General features: G+C 44.1%; 1 protein-coding gene across 1 annotated transcript in view; it reads left to right on the forward strand.

The window, feature by feature from the left end:
• Positions 1–15634, forward strand: part of LOC119181034 (neprilysin-1-like) — a 65988-nt gene that overhangs the window by 9530 nt on the left and 40824 nt on the right. The window contains exons 2-7 of the mRNA XM_075874756.1: positions 8068–8181; positions 11313–11351; positions 11463–11501; positions 12091–12132; positions 13072–13233; positions 15456–15539. Coding sequence (XP_075730871.1) covers positions 8109–8181; positions 11313–11351; positions 11463–11501; positions 12091–12132; positions 13072–13233; positions 15456–15539 — 439 coding nt within the window. The 5' untranslated portion in view covers positions 8068–8108. The remainder of the gene's footprint in view (positions 1–8067; positions 8182–11312; positions 11352–11462; positions 11502–12090; positions 12133–13071; positions 13234–15455; positions 15540–15634) is intronic.

Consider the following 15634-nt stretch of genomic DNA (forward strand, 5'->3'; position numbering starts at 1 on the left):
TCCACGGTTCTGCTTCACAACGCATGCCACAGCTCACAAAAAGCGGTACGCGAAATAATAAAAAATTATAAGCTCTTAATGTATACATAAGCCGATGAATATACATACATAAATGCATACAAAAGTGCCCCCTGGAGAATCGATTGATTGATTTGTGGGATTTAACGTCCCAAAACCACGATAGGATTATGAGAGACGCCGTAGTGGAGGGCTCCGGAAATTTCGACCACCTGGGGTTCTTTAACGTGCACCCAAATCTGAGAACATGGGCCTACAACATTTCCGCCTCCATCGGAAATGCCGCCGCCGCAGCCGGGATTTGAACCCGTGACCTGCGGGTCAGCAGCCGAGTACCTTAGCCACTAGATAACCACGGCGGGGCTGCACCCTGGGGAAGAAATCAGTAATTCTACCAAAGCTAAACGACGACTTCAAAACATTAGTTTGCGTAATGAGATTGGAAATCTTAAAGGCATAAATTGAAGTCAGCTTACGTAAAACAAAGTAAACGGAAAATAATTCGGGAAATGATTTGTTATTCAGTGGATTTATATAAAGCTCACTGCTGATAATTATCTAACCAAAGTTACACCGATAGCCCAAAGCAATGCGTGTTATAACAGCCACTTTTTAAATAGTATTCAAGTAAAAATAGCAGGCAAATATTGTTGATGTTTAGCGTCCCCAAAACCCCGTTATCATTATGTGGATGCCGTATTAGAGAGCTTCGGAAATTTCGACCCGTTGGGTACTTTGCTGGGCAACATATTCTGAGTACGGAGGCCTCAAACAATCTTTCCACCATGGAAAATGCGAATGCCGCAGCCGAACTCAGCAGTTTCCTGCTTTAGTAAAGGCGCGCGCTGCAGCTGGAGAGGTAGAATTTGTGTTGGCTATGGTTTCAATCCAAACTTTGTAATTATGGTACAACACGTACGAAGGTCTGGATCGTCTCTTTAACTTCTCTGAGACAGGAGCGCGCGACCGATGGCAACCACATGCGCTTAGTCTAATCTTATTAGTCTAATGTTACTAGTTTTAGGTTTATTCGGGACAAAACGATGACGTAAAAATGCACGTGACCTGTGCATATATTTTTCTTACCACGACAAAATAAATCACATATTAGAGCTACGCGTGCGTGACATCACGTCAGCGCTCTCAGAGTTTTGCTTGATACACAGTGGTGTACCTTGAAATGGAGTAGTGCCAGTTTCTGGGCCAATATGTAACAAATGTTACATTTCTGCAACAGTTGGCGTTGCCCAAACACGAAGCAGAATTCACATTACACACTGTCTTAATCATCGGCGAAATTTTTTTAGCGTAAACGGTGTGGTAGGGATGTGCTAAACTACTTTAGTTGTCAAACCATCTACAAAAGTTTCTGCAACTCCTTTGTATGCCTGGCTGAGCTCGTACAGGTGTAGCAGTTGGCTAGCTTCGGCCGCACCCAGCTGTTCAAACACAGCTACAGGACCGACGTGACAATGGGGCTAAAATATCTCTCAAAGTACTTTTTACATTGTTTCCACGAATGCAGCTTTGGCTAATACAGCGTCCCTATCTGTGGAAGTCACAGAACAGTGGACGCCAGGAATCGAAATAGGTATATTCGGTACTGACACGATACAATGTGACCTTGACCTCTATCGAAGGCTGTAGAAGTGAAGTCATTGAGTCACGAGAAAAGCGAAAGGTTTCGCGCATGTATCCCAATTGGCGGGAGTGGTATTGTTGGGAAGGGTAGAGTTCACCAGTGTGCGATGCGTTTGTTATTAAGCGACATTGTAATATTAATAACGAGTACACATTTAGTGTCGAAGATACCGCGCTATTTCTAGATTGCATACTCATATTGTGGTCAGTTCGAAGCGTTTGCAAAGCAACAATGTAATGCCACGCACACCGTATTTGTTGCCCCCCACTTAAAAAAGAAGACAGGGTGTTACTTTTTTCTGTAATTCCTGACATTTGAGGCGTATATAATTCATTAAAAAGCAACGTACGGTGACTATCTTTTGCTTTTCCTGATTTGCCAAGGGGGTGCGTTAAAATATGGTTCATATGATTTTGTTATTTACGTTTTCCGACCCAGTTCGTTCTTCGTTTCAATCCCGGCCAACGTTCCTTTAAAAGAATGAGTTTTCATGCCTTAGCGTCATCACATCACTTCCCGGAATTAAAAATCAAGATGGGAGCTGACAGATAAAAACACGCATAGTGGAATAGTATTCCCATTGAAAGTCGACCACCCTTTCTGAGGCACTTCCACTGTTCACTCTGATTATTCCCAAGATTGGGTAATTCAACCGAGCAAATTGATCTTGACAGTTATTCAAAGAAATCTTACGTTTGTGTCTCCGCATTGTAGCTCAGAACCTGCTACAACAAGCCCCATTCTACACGATACAAAGTCGCTGAGGCCACAGCTGCGTTGGTTTCGCTGTGACTGAATCGCTGCCGACACCAAAAACAGCTAGCCGTGCACTCCAACACTTTGACACACTTCATACTTGTGTTGTGAATGGAGGCCTCAGTGGCCAAGCTGCACCATTTTTATTTTCAAAAGAGTTACTCTATAACGCTAAGTAGAACGCGAAAATAAAAAAAATTGGAAGATCCCACGTACAGTGGGAATCAATTATATGCGAAGCATGAATGAGAAATGTTCATATGTTAATTAAAAATCAGCACAACGTTACGAGGTGGAAGTAAATGATGCGGTACATGACTTCCGTGTCATGCCTACCATGTTCAGATGTGTCGTATACATTCATCATCTATTCACGTCACGAGTACCAAATTTAGTATATGTGGAGCTAGCGAAACGGCCGCGATCAAGCTATAAGCGCGGTATGTTGTCATGTTCTTACATGACACACGTGTCAGGATTATCATGTTTGCACCAGTCATATATTTCGTCATTCATTGACGTCAAGTTAGACCAAATTTGGTATAAGTGGACCTAGCGAAACGGCCGTTAGCGCGTCATGAGCGTAGCATGTAGTCATGTTGTTACATAACACGTATCTCATGCTTATCATGTTATGACCAGTCACACACCTTCGTCATCCGTTCACGCCCCATTATACCAAAGTTGGTATAAGTGGAGCTAGCAAAACGGCCGCCCGCATCATGAGCGTGGCATGTAGTCTAGTTGTTACATGACACGCATCTCATGATTATCATGTTTGCACCAGTCACATACCTTCTTCATCTATTCACGTACTGTAATACCAAATTTGGTATATGTGACGCTATCAAAACGAGCGTGAGAGCATCATGAGCGTGGCATGTAGTCATGCTAATACATGACACACATGTCATTATTTTCACGTCAGGGTCTGTCGCTTGTGTTCGCCATGCAATAATGCCATACCACACTAGTTTTGCTACACGCCATGTGAATGAAACCACCGCAAGAGCAGCAGGACCATGAAACGTAAATCATGACATTCATGACATACATATCATGATTTTCATGTTACGACTAGTGAAGTATGTTCTTAATACAGCCATGTCATGTCATACCAAGTTTGGTATCGATACCATTATCGAAACGGCCAGGAGAGCTAAATGTCGTAGGCGGCTAGACAGGTAGATACGCTCAAAGTCACTGAAGTTCTCTAAGAAACGCTTCGCATTTAAAAGTAAACTATCTCCACAAAGTGAATGATGATGGAAGACCTCGCTCGTGAACTGATCGGGAAAACTCACGAAACTTTTTGATGAGGCCCTTCTTGTAGGATGGCTTGTTAACAAGCCCGCGTTCAAGGGGTACCTGGAAGGCAGCGTTGTCCGGTCCGTTCCGCTGCAGGCGCTGCACGAAAAGAAAGTCTCGTTGGAGCACGGCCTGGGCGCTGGCGTGGGACTGGTCAATGTAAATGAAGGCATCGGTGATGAAAGGGTTGTCAAACCACGAATAGTCCCACACCTTACAGCCGTGGTGGTGGTGGTGGTGAAAAACATTTATTTACAAAAGAGAGGTGTAGGACCTCTGTAGAGGCCCCTACAGACTAGGTGGAGTCTCTATTCCGGGACCCCATTGGTTAAAGCCGCCGTCTTGGCTCTCTGGACCAAGGCCTGCTGGGCCTGAAGGTCTGAGCAGCCGAGCAGGGCCGCCTCCCAGTCCTCTCGCCTAGGGTTTGGGTTAGGAGTAATGGCTGCGTTAGCTTGGCAGGCCCACACCATGTGGTAGGTGTCTGCCACCTCCCCACAGTGCTGGCACTGTCCTGTGACCGTAGGGTCGAAATGATCACTCTTTCGCCCACAGCCGTGGGCGAAAGAGTGATCGAGGAAGTCGCGCTTGAAGCAAGCGTTGGTGCCACCTTCCTCAAGCAGAGACGGCTTTCCCTCTTTACCATTGCTTCCTGCGCCCGCTCCCATCCCAGGTTTTCTTGCCACCGCTTGCGAATGATCTTCGGCATCAGCGTAGCTCTGGCCGACTGGGCTCGCCATACGCCACCTCCCGCCGCCGACGACCTTCGACGACGGTGTAGCTCTGACTTAATGGACATGCTCTACGCCATCTACCGACGCCGACAAGAGCTCTCGCAAGTGTTCCCCGTCCTCGGACTCCAGTGACGCTGCTTCCATCTTTCCTGTCTCTCCTATACCCTCAGTTTGTTGTTGCTGCTTCTTTCTCTTTTCTACACCTTTACTGCTACCCTTTTTATCCCTCCTCACCCCCATCCCTTGTGAGCTACTGTGGCGGTGTCGCTCACTAAAGCAGACAATAACGGGGCTCACTTTTCTCTTCCTTTTTCTCTCTTAAGATTCACTCATTCATTGTTCGCGGACTGTCAATTCGGGATCCGCTTGTCGATGAACCCCCTTTGCTTCGGCTGTGCGAGCCCGCCCTGCTGCTGCTGCCTCAACATCGAAGCTGCTGCTGGGTTTTGATTGCTACCAACGCTGCCATCTTCAGTCTCATGGGCTCTCACCGCAAAGTCTCGGCGGTGGGCCCACAACAGAGCCGCGTTGCGAGCTCTCCACGCCGCTTCTTTCACTTCTAAGGTGCTCGTGATGAGTAGCTTCGTGGAAATGTGCACTGAGTGGGCTCTCAGCGATGAGAAGAGCAGCGTGCCAAAAGCGCTTGCCTTGAGAACTAGGGTCCACGCCAAGGGACATGCCCCGAGCATGACAAGCTTCGCTTCTATAAAACTACACAGGCACTGAACCTTTACAAACGTCATTTGAAGTTGAGCCCCTGTGTTGTTTTTTGTTGTCACGTTCTTTTTACCTTGTGTGCTCGGCCACTCTACCGTAGTGATCAACCAACTAGTTCGCAAGCGTACCTTTCAAGCAAGTTGAAAAGAAGAAAGTATAGCATAAATTGACCAGATTATTCAACGTTATAAAATAAAGAAGTGAGACTGAATCTTGACAACAAAAGCTGTGAAATAATACAGATAAAATTGTAAGTCGGAGCATAGACCTAGCCAGTGTGAAAACCGACAACGTCGACCACAAGCCTCTCCTGCGTAGCGCTGACAATCTGACTTCGGAGATCTTCATGATTCACTTCTTCATTACCGTTACTCAATAAAACTGAGTCGCAAGGGGAGAATGAATGTTGTCCTCTTTTTGTTTAATTTTTTTAGCAAATCATACAAGTTCCGGCGGACATGTTGAATTTTCGACTTCCTTTGCACAATGAATAAGTGAGATTCCACTATTTATGATCTCCGAAGAGTTCAACCATACTTTCAATGAAATAATCGACCCTTTTATAATTTGTGAGTGCACTTCTCTGCACTGCATATTTTCCCAAACAATGGCGGCACCTGCCGTTTTTCAAGTAGAGACGCGGTCCTAGTTGAACATGCTGGTACTTGTCTATTGTGAGTGTTTATGTCAAGAGAGCCGGCTCCACATTTTCCACGTCATTGCGTTAGCAAGCCGCGCTTGAATAGGCTGTTTGCAGTAAGCAATTGGCCACCTGTAAAATGAACTGGAGTGTGAATATCAATGACATAGAACAAAAAGGTGTTTATTGCAAGAAGGACATCACTCATATAGCTAAGGTGGTGAAAGGTATCAGCAAACATGGTGATAACAAAAAACAGGCCCAAAACTGGCACATGCCCACTGACGTCACTTCGCGTGATATTGCGATCCATCACATCCCTTCCCCCATAATATTCAATGCGATAACGTTACGCTGCACTGCGTTGGCGTCTTTGGTTCACTCGGTTTGTTTACCTGACACGGCCTGCAGCATCTGACTAGCTGTTCTATCCAACTGACCATATGGGGCCACCACACGTACGACCTATCAGTTGCCTTCATGGCCGTCACTGCCGGAGGGTTAGAGTGCATAAAACTTAGCACTTCTTTCAGCAATGCCTCGGGAAATGTTACCCGGCTTCCACAGAGCCCGCAGTAGCGATGTACAGACATTTATTTTGTCTCACCTCATACGCAAAATACTTCAGGGCTACTCGCTCGTGTGACCAGCCCTCAAGCACTCATTGCCTCACTTGGGACAGTTGGGGATCACTGCTGGTGTACGCTGCCACTTCTCTTGCGCTCCCTGAGGGGTACTTCACATCTTGCAGTAAATGTATGTCGCCCGGTACTTCAGTCTCCTGACAGGTTAGGGGAGCTGGCAACCTACGCAGGCAATATGCGTTTCTATGGCCCTTGGTTTTCCTGTAATCGAGCACGTATTCGTAGGCTGATAGCATTAGAGTCCACCATAACATGCGAGGTGCAAGAAGAGCTGGAATTTGCTTTTTCCACTGGAAGATTTCTAGCAAAGGCTTGTGATCCGTGAGATTAATAAAATTTCGCCCACAAAGGTACTGGTGGAAATGTCGCTCCCCAAAACCACGTCAAGGCTTCACGGTTAATCTCAGCCTAATTACGGTTGGTCTTGGACAATGTTCCAGACACGTACACCTCAGGCTGCTCATTCCCTTCGTTATTGCGGTGTGCCAAAACTGCCCCCACTCCCACAGATGACGCATAGCATGACAACACTATATAACGGGGAATCTGGTTCAAAATGCACCAGTAACCAGTTAGTGGTCAGCAACTTCTTCGGGCTATCAAACACTATCACGTGCTCTAAACCCCAGTAATATGATGCGTGGTTATCCAACAACCGACACAAATTTGCAGCTACTTCTGTTCTGCCCTTCAAAAGTCGATAATAGAAATTGATCATACCCAAATAGGCTTACAGTTCGTTTTTGTTCTTCAGGGCAGGAGCCTGGTAAACGGCCGCTACCTTGACCTTCGAAGGATAGATGCCCTTAGCACCAATCTGATTAACTCGAGGCTCTGCTCCAAAGTTTCGCACTTCCTGGCTTGAATTCTGCGGCTGGTTCGTACACTGGGCTGAGGACCTCGGCAAGCATCCAATTATGTTCCTCAATAAACTCGCTGGCAATCAGGATGTCATCTAGGTATACCGCTGCTTGTGGCATTCCGTCCAGCTTCACGTCCATGGTTCTTTGGAAAACCACAGAGGCAACGGACACGCCGAACGGCAGCTGACAAACCTGGCTTAGCCTTTGCATGGTACTGTAGGTAACTCCGCACTTTTCTCATCCACTAATAGCTGCCGATAGGCCTGCGTCAGGTCGCGTTTGGAACAGACACGCACCAATCTTAATCTGGCAAACAATTTCTTGCTGGTAACGGGTTTACATTATTTTTTACGGCCTGGTTCAATCACAACGATTGGCGCTTCCCAGTATAAATATTGGGTACGTTTTACGATTCCCAGTTCTTCCAGGCGATTCAACCACACCACAACTTTATCCTTCTAGGCAAACGGATTCCTACGGCATTTCAGGAACAGGGCTTGGGCGGCCTTCTTTAGTTCGATGTGGATGCGTGGAAGATTAGCACCTGGTAATTTTTCACTTAACGCGTCTAAAAGCCTACTTCGGGTTTTTTTTTTTTCGTCTTTTCTCATGACGACCATGTCTTTTATGCAAAGTTTTGAAATTAACTTTGTGTCTAACTCTGCGTCACTGCATGCGTAGACAGCAATAGCGAAATGCCTAATGCAGTGCATTTTCGAGGTCTGATAGAAGCATTTTTATATGTCAGAGTCCTTGGTGCTCAAGAGGCGTTGGAGTATCCTCTAAAGTATGAACCTTCTGATTACTGTCAGCGCATTATCATGGTTGAGCTTAACAACGTGGGGAATCGAGCAGTATGAAGGTGAGTCTTTTTATTTCATGTTGCCCCGTTATACAAAAATAAAAGACTGCCTAGTTGAAGTGCCCGTAAACACACTGTACCACTCACGCCCCGCCATGAAAAGGTAGGGAAAACTGTACAAGAATGCAGCTCCAGAAGAATTGCAAATGGCGAAGAGGAACTAAAAATGGGTTTCCCGAAAAAAAGACATAAACACGGCTTACGAAGGAATTCATATATAGGTGGGGTTTATGAAGCAAGAATAAATTTCGGTAGCGCACCGCACGCACCAGCTGTGCACTGTCATAATAAATAAAAGGCTGCTTATTTTCCATGACAGTTGCGTCACACTCACAGCACTGAAGGAGCGCAGCTGCAAACTAAATGTAATGCCTGCCGTTAAGAAGCACAACACAGCTCGAATACACACTCTCACTGATGTGCTGCCATCCTTAGTACAGAGACATGAGAGTGCTTCAGTGACATAACCAGGGAGAGAGGGAGGTAGTGTTGGGTGAGGAAGTTAGAACACCCCAAAATGCTCCTAATTTGCAGTATATATATATATATATATATATATATATATATATATATATATATATATATATATATATATATATATATATATATATATATATATATATATACGCACATACAAGGCACGTAAAACCAGAAAATCGTGCTCACAGCCCTTCGAGCGCTTTACTGATTGATGACACGTCAGCAGTGCATGAGCCAAACAATTTTGCCTATATTCGTTGCTTATACTGTAATATAATACTTATTTCATCTATATAAAGCATCGATTTCTGTTTCCAACGCTTTCTATGTATGCCATACGGCTGAGTGAATTTTTTGTAGGTGATACCAGAAGTACACAATGAATTACTATGAAAGAATGTTTATCAATCAATCAATCAATCAATCAATCAGTCAGTCAGTCGGTCAGTCAGTCAGTCAGTCGGTCAGTCGGCCGGTCAGTCAGTCGGTCAGTCGGTCCATCCGTCTGTCCATCCATCCATCCATCCATCCATCCATCCATCCATCCATCCATCCATCCATCCATCCATCCATCCATCCATCCATCCATCCACCCATCCACCCACCCATCCACCCACCCATCCATCCATCCACCCACCCATCCATCCATCCATCCATCCATCCATCCATCCATCCATTCATCCATCCATCCATCCAACCACCCACCCATCCATCCATCCATCCATCCATCCATCCATCCATCCATCCATCCATCCATCCATCCATCCACCCATCCATCCATCCACCCATCCATCCATCCATCCATCCATCCATCCATCCATCCATCTATCTATCTATCTATCTATCTATCTATCTATCTATCTATCTATCTATCTATCTATCTATCTATCTATCTATCTATCTATCTATCTATCTATCTATCTATCTATCTATCTATCTATCTATCTATCTATCTATCTATCTATCTATCTATCTATCTATCTATCTATCTATCTATCTATCTATCTATCTATCTATCTATCTATCTATCTATCTATCTATCTATCTATCTATCTATCTATCTATCTATCTATCTATCTATCTATCTATCTATCTATCTATCTATCTATCTATCTATCTATCTATCTATCTATCTGTCTGTTCACGTCATTGTTTACTGTTTTACCGTTGTTACACTCGCTCACTTTCGGTGGAACACATACAAGATCACGGAGCCTATTTTAGATTTTTTGCTTATGCAATTATTGACGGCTTCCAAAGACTTTGAACTAACATTTTGTATGGAAATCGCGAACACAGGATCAGTAAGAAGACAAAAAATTTTAAAACTGTACTTATTTGGAACCTACGTTTCTCATTCTTGAAGCTAAAGGTTGTATAGTACGGCGTTTGCAAAACTCCACGGTGATGTCAAACGCCAGCACGTTAACTGGATCGCCCATGGATGGCCGTCGTGTTTTATTTGACGCATTAAATAAAGGTTTCATGTGTTCGCTTCTGAATTGAGTGCCCAATGTGACAAGCACGATGTTGATAACCAATAATAAGAACGAAAACGCGTTCCCAGATTCACAGCATTTACTAGCTGGCTTTACTAAAAAAAACTTTATGTACGTGAGAATAACACAGAGGCAATTCTAAATCGAGTCATGAATACGCGCAGCTAACAAAGCGCACTTTCAACTGTAGGTAATTTCAACTGTAAAAAATTTATTTCTGGGTTTCGCTCTGCTAAGCATTATGCAATGTTACCGATTTCTGCTTTCAAATATAGGCTGCTCATTGGGGCACGAAGTGTCATTAGCCAGACTATAAAAACGGTTTGCTGTCACTGTGATTTTTATGTAGTATTTATGTAGTATTTATGTAGCAACATTATATAGCATAATTTTGCTACATAATGTTGATTTAGCAATAATGTTGCTCGAGGAGATAGAAAAAATAGAATTTGTGCATTAGAGACTTTGTTAGTTCGGCTGAAAAACTTGATTTGCTAGTTCTTCGAGCGAGCGAAATGATTATTCACGCTCGAAAAACCTAAACTGCAATAGTCGCAGTGAAGCCATTTCGAGAAACCCCCAAAAAAGGCCAAAACAAAGTGAGTCAAACAAGACATTGCCACAGAAACGTAATAGATTCATGCGTCTAAACGTATTCCCACATAATCTCTTCTTTATTATATGTTTGAAAAATACTTTTGATGTAATTCTAAATGTGATTAAATGTAAGCCATACATTATGAATTTCACGGCGATAGGTAAACTGAGTTGTCTGGTCAGCTCAAAGTTTTGAGAATTTCTCCATGGTGGTAACACGCATTTATTTTTACTTTTATTTTTCTTTATTCCCAAAGTTCTCACTTTATGGGTTTATCGTTGCATATTTTGAAAATATTTTTCTTTCGGAATATTTATTAGTAGTTTCGCAATCCCTAGTGTAGTTATCATTCAGAGGCTACAACAATTTTTCTTGGCCAGTCCCCGGAGTGGCCATGGGCCAGAGTGTACAGGCCAAAAATGAACAAAGACAAAACAGTACCTTCAAACATTTCATCTTTCAAAAGGGCTAAATATTTTGAATGTCTTGGTAAGACTTTGGTGCTAAAAAACGCTCAAGCTGTTTCACCTTGGCATTTTTTTTCCTTTGTATAGGCTACACTCAACGAGCTCAAGCTTGGAAAAGTGGCTCCGGTAAGCTTCGCAAAGTCTTCGCACCAATCGCAGCTAGTCTCGCAGTTGTTCTGCTCGCCACTCATATACATGAAGTTGTTTACCATGTCATTTTTTGTTCCCTTTGTATAGACTTCAATCAACCTGCTCAGGTTTGGAAAAGCCCACAAGGTAAGTTTTGCAAGCCCTTCTGACCAAGCGGGGCTACGTCTCACAGTGACTTGGCAGTCGTTTACCTGAGCAGCGTTGTTTGCGATAATTATGATCAATGCCGTTCAATGGCGGAAAGGCCTGCTACGGGGTACTATTCTGGAGACTAACTCCACCATATTGTCAAATTTTGTAATGGTGGCATTTTAGGCAAGTCAGAGAGGTCGTAGCAGTCCACTGGGCCAATCAGCTTCGATCAATGGTGGAATCGGACAACATAGCGGAATTAGACACTGTCCAGAATAACAGCCACGATCAAACATTGCCAAGATAAAAATATTGCGAAGATAATATATTGTGTGTCCAATGGCTTACAAGATGACAATGGGCAGGTGTAACGTTGCCTTAAAGTGATCTTAAAATGGTTCCCACTGCACACGCCTACAACACGTGCTTTTTAAAATTTCGATATGTGAAATTTGTTGAGTCAACGTGCCTAGCAGAGAAAATTAGTTGTTGGTAGTTGGCTCTTTTAAAGTGAGAAGAAATACGCACGGAGATTGACCAGTATTCTGCAAAATTTGTGAAATGGCTTTGATTTTTTTTTCAGGAAGATATAATGTCTGTCGCACAGAAGTTTGCCGCAAACGAGGTAAAACTTGCTATATATCTTATTTCTGAAAAGTATTCTTGATGCAGTACATTCAATGGGAATAACTGCGGATACATGCATTTTCGCACAAATAACAGTAAATACGATTACTTCACCGTTTGGCTCAGTCGAAAAAAGACTTAGGTTACCCAACGAATAAAAAAATGAACAACAAATTATTTGTGATCAGCTCAAGGCTGTCCAGAGAGATTGTGAGAGAGTGGAGGTGGTATGACCTCCCAACTCCATCATGACATTATCTGACAGCAAGCCAGTGGTTGTCTACAGAACTGCTCTGGCTGGCTCCTCCAGACCTACTTTTATTGTTCTTTTTATGTCCGTGACTCTAATCCACGCTGTGAAATTGCTTGAACAGTGATGGCGTAAAGTTCACCGCTAAAATTACCCATATCGACATTTCGTGGGCGGTGCTCTGCACTGGAATCAAAAAAAGAGAGATGGGCATCTGATTTTCACCGACAAGGCTGTTTATCTTGGGGAGGGGGTGAGCTGGAAAACAGGGAACTCGAGCGTTCTTGGCAGTAGACTTACAGCGCGAGGACTTAACGACAAGAAGGACACGCTGCTCTGTCATTTATCGAGTTGTATGTCAACTGTCACAAATTTCCAACAAGCCCTAACTTTGAAGCTTATCATGCGTTTTGTTTCAACTACGCTTGGGCACCCTATCATGCCTACCCTCCCTGGCGTCACCCCTGATTGTTGAAACCAAATGAAAGTGTCCTTATGGAAGGTGACACGTGAGAAACACCCTGATTGCTTAAACCAAATTAAAGTGTTCTGACGGAAGGTGACATGTCAGAAATAGGATTGCTACGCATTAGGCAAATGCCCGGATAGCACACTACATAAAAATTTCGGGCCTAAGAGCAAGTGCACGATCGTAACTCCGGCGTTGGCTTTGATTTTTTTTTTCAGCAAAAATGATCTTAGACTCTCTGGACACTTCCGTCGACCCATGCAAAGATTTTTACTCTTTCGCATGCGGGGGATGGTTAAATAAGACCAAGATACCAAAGACGAAGTCCTCGTACGGAAGCTTCAATTCAATCAACGACAAGTTGCTGAAAACTTTGAAAGGTGAGCTTTCCTGGCACATTACCTAAAAGTAGGCACTGCTATACCTCTCCTTTCTCTTTAGGTGGGATACATCTCTTGCTCGTGACAATGTCCCGCGGCGTCGGCGGTGTCCACATTCACACTACGCATGCGCAACTCTCCTCCTTGCCTCTCTCAACAGCTGCGCGCTACTCTCGCCAATTTTCTCCAACCACCTGCTTCAGCTCGCTCCCCCCTTTCTCTCCTCTAGGCATCCATCCCAACAGCGTCAACACCCCCATTGCGCATGCGCGTACCCTCCTCTCTCTTTCCCTCCCCACTCTCTCGCCTGGTAGCGCTGACCAGGGAGCCTATGCTTCTCGCTTCTCCCTAACCTGTAGGCGTTCCTCGACGCGGCGTTTGCCATTGCGTTTACGCGACCCTCCCTCTCTCTTCTCTCTGACGCTATCTCTTTCTCGCCTCGCAGACTCAGGCAGCGTTTGCTAGCGAATCGCGTTTAGAAAAAGTTGCCAAAGGCCTTGAATACTTGGTAAGTTGCCATGAGAAAGCATAAAGACGTCCCGTGGGTCTTATACTTGTTGTGGCTCTCTTCACGTCAAGTCGGGCTTGGTCACTGTAAACCACGAAGAACTAGTCTGAGCTGTCACTGAAGGATAAATGTTCAACTGAATTAAAACCGAATGCTCGTGCTGCACAACCGTTTACGTGCCACCTCGTATATACAAGCACTAGATCTTGGCCTACAACGTAGGGCTGGTGCGAGATTTCTCTTCACTGAGTTGCTCGAAAGCAACTCGCGTAGCAGTCTGTGCTTGTCAGGGAGATTTCTTCTGTCCGTTGTGCACTGCCAGTGTAAGCGTTACTGCCCGCTGCTTCACGTGGTTCCCTTTAGCGGGAGATGGTCGGACATATTTTAGGGGTGAAGCTCCTTACGCCATTGGTCATACATCCCGTGTCGTCATCATCGTAGCCACCTCTCGTTTAGTTCTTAGAATGTCCGCTGGATGGCAGTACTTGTATATGATGAATATATGATGAAAAGTTGCGAGATGGCGGTACTTGGAGTGTTCAATATATGGACGGATAGACAGACAAACAGGCAGAGAGACAGAAGGACTGACGGGCGCGCGGATGGAAGGATGGATGCATAGACGGACGCATTATCATTCCCTCCGTGGATATGCTGCATTTTTTAAACTTTTGTGGCATTCAACCACTGCAGCTCGAATTCCTGAAAGGCAATCTTGCATCGACGGGGAAGCTATGGTGACACTTCTCGGGTACTCGGTACATTGACAGAGCAATGCATGCATAAAAGTTGCCGTTGTTATCCTGCCTCACAGGGCAAGTTGATTAAACAGATGGCTTACGCTGTTATAAGAAAACACCTGAAAAAAAAGAAACAAACGGAGCTGCCCCGAGGCCTGATTTCAAATATTTCTGTGAAAGTAAAAGAAAAACTTATCGTGACAAAAATTTTAATTCAAAAGGGTAGAGAGTGGTGTCAACAGCCAGGAACATCACTTAATAAAATCAGAAAAACTTCGTCGACTGAAGGAAACGTTAGTATTTAGTGCTTTAAATGTTTTTCGATGATCATCGAATAACAATTGCGTAACTTTCCTCAGACTAGTATGAATAGAAAGTGTAATATTTGCAATGTAGTGAGGCTTATACAGCAACGCACTGTGCTACTTTTACTTTTTCACACACAAGATGTTAAAATTGTCTCACGAAGGATATGTTTCCTATGGAGCTTATAAGCACATCCCCAAATTTGTAAGGTTGTCTCACCCTACACAAACAATGACATGGATTAGGGCAATGCGATTCAAGTTTACAATAGTGCATGTGCCTATAATTGCGCAATTGCACGAACATACATATTTGCCAAACTATAGTGTGCCGCAATTGTTTGGTGTCCTCGCTATGGTATACAATGTCTTGAAGCGGCACAGCATAAGGCTGCATGCTTTAAATGCAGCCTTATGCTGGTATTTACCTCCATCCTTCACAATGCTTTTGTTGAACCATGCAAAACTTTATAGCCGTCTTGAAATACATTTAATAAAATATACGCGTATTGTATGACTGACCAATGATTTAGGCTTCAAATAGCGAATATATCTGTGTTGCTAATCGCTCTTGAACTTTGCAAGTTGCCAGAACAGTCTCTGCTCAAGCGTTAGAGACGCAGTGCCTTCAGGTTAGATGGTGGACCATGCTTTTTGTCCCACTTACAGGCATACTCGAAAGTATACCCTATCGCAAACATCAACGTCAAAACGTCGCACACAAGGCTGCCATAGCCTACCACACCTGCAAAGGTAAGTTTAGTTTCCACACTTGCATGCTGCTGACACTGCTGAAGAAATGGCTCGCATGACGCCTGCAAAACTTTTTGAGCAGGGTCACAAAAACC

This window comes from Rhipicephalus microplus, chromosome 10 (genome assembly GCF_043290135.1).
Source record: "Rhipicephalus microplus isolate Deutch F79 chromosome 10, USDA_Rmic, whole genome shotgun sequence".
NCBI classification, from domain to species: domain Eukaryota; kingdom Metazoa; phylum Arthropoda; class Arachnida; order Ixodida; family Ixodidae; genus Rhipicephalus; species Rhipicephalus microplus.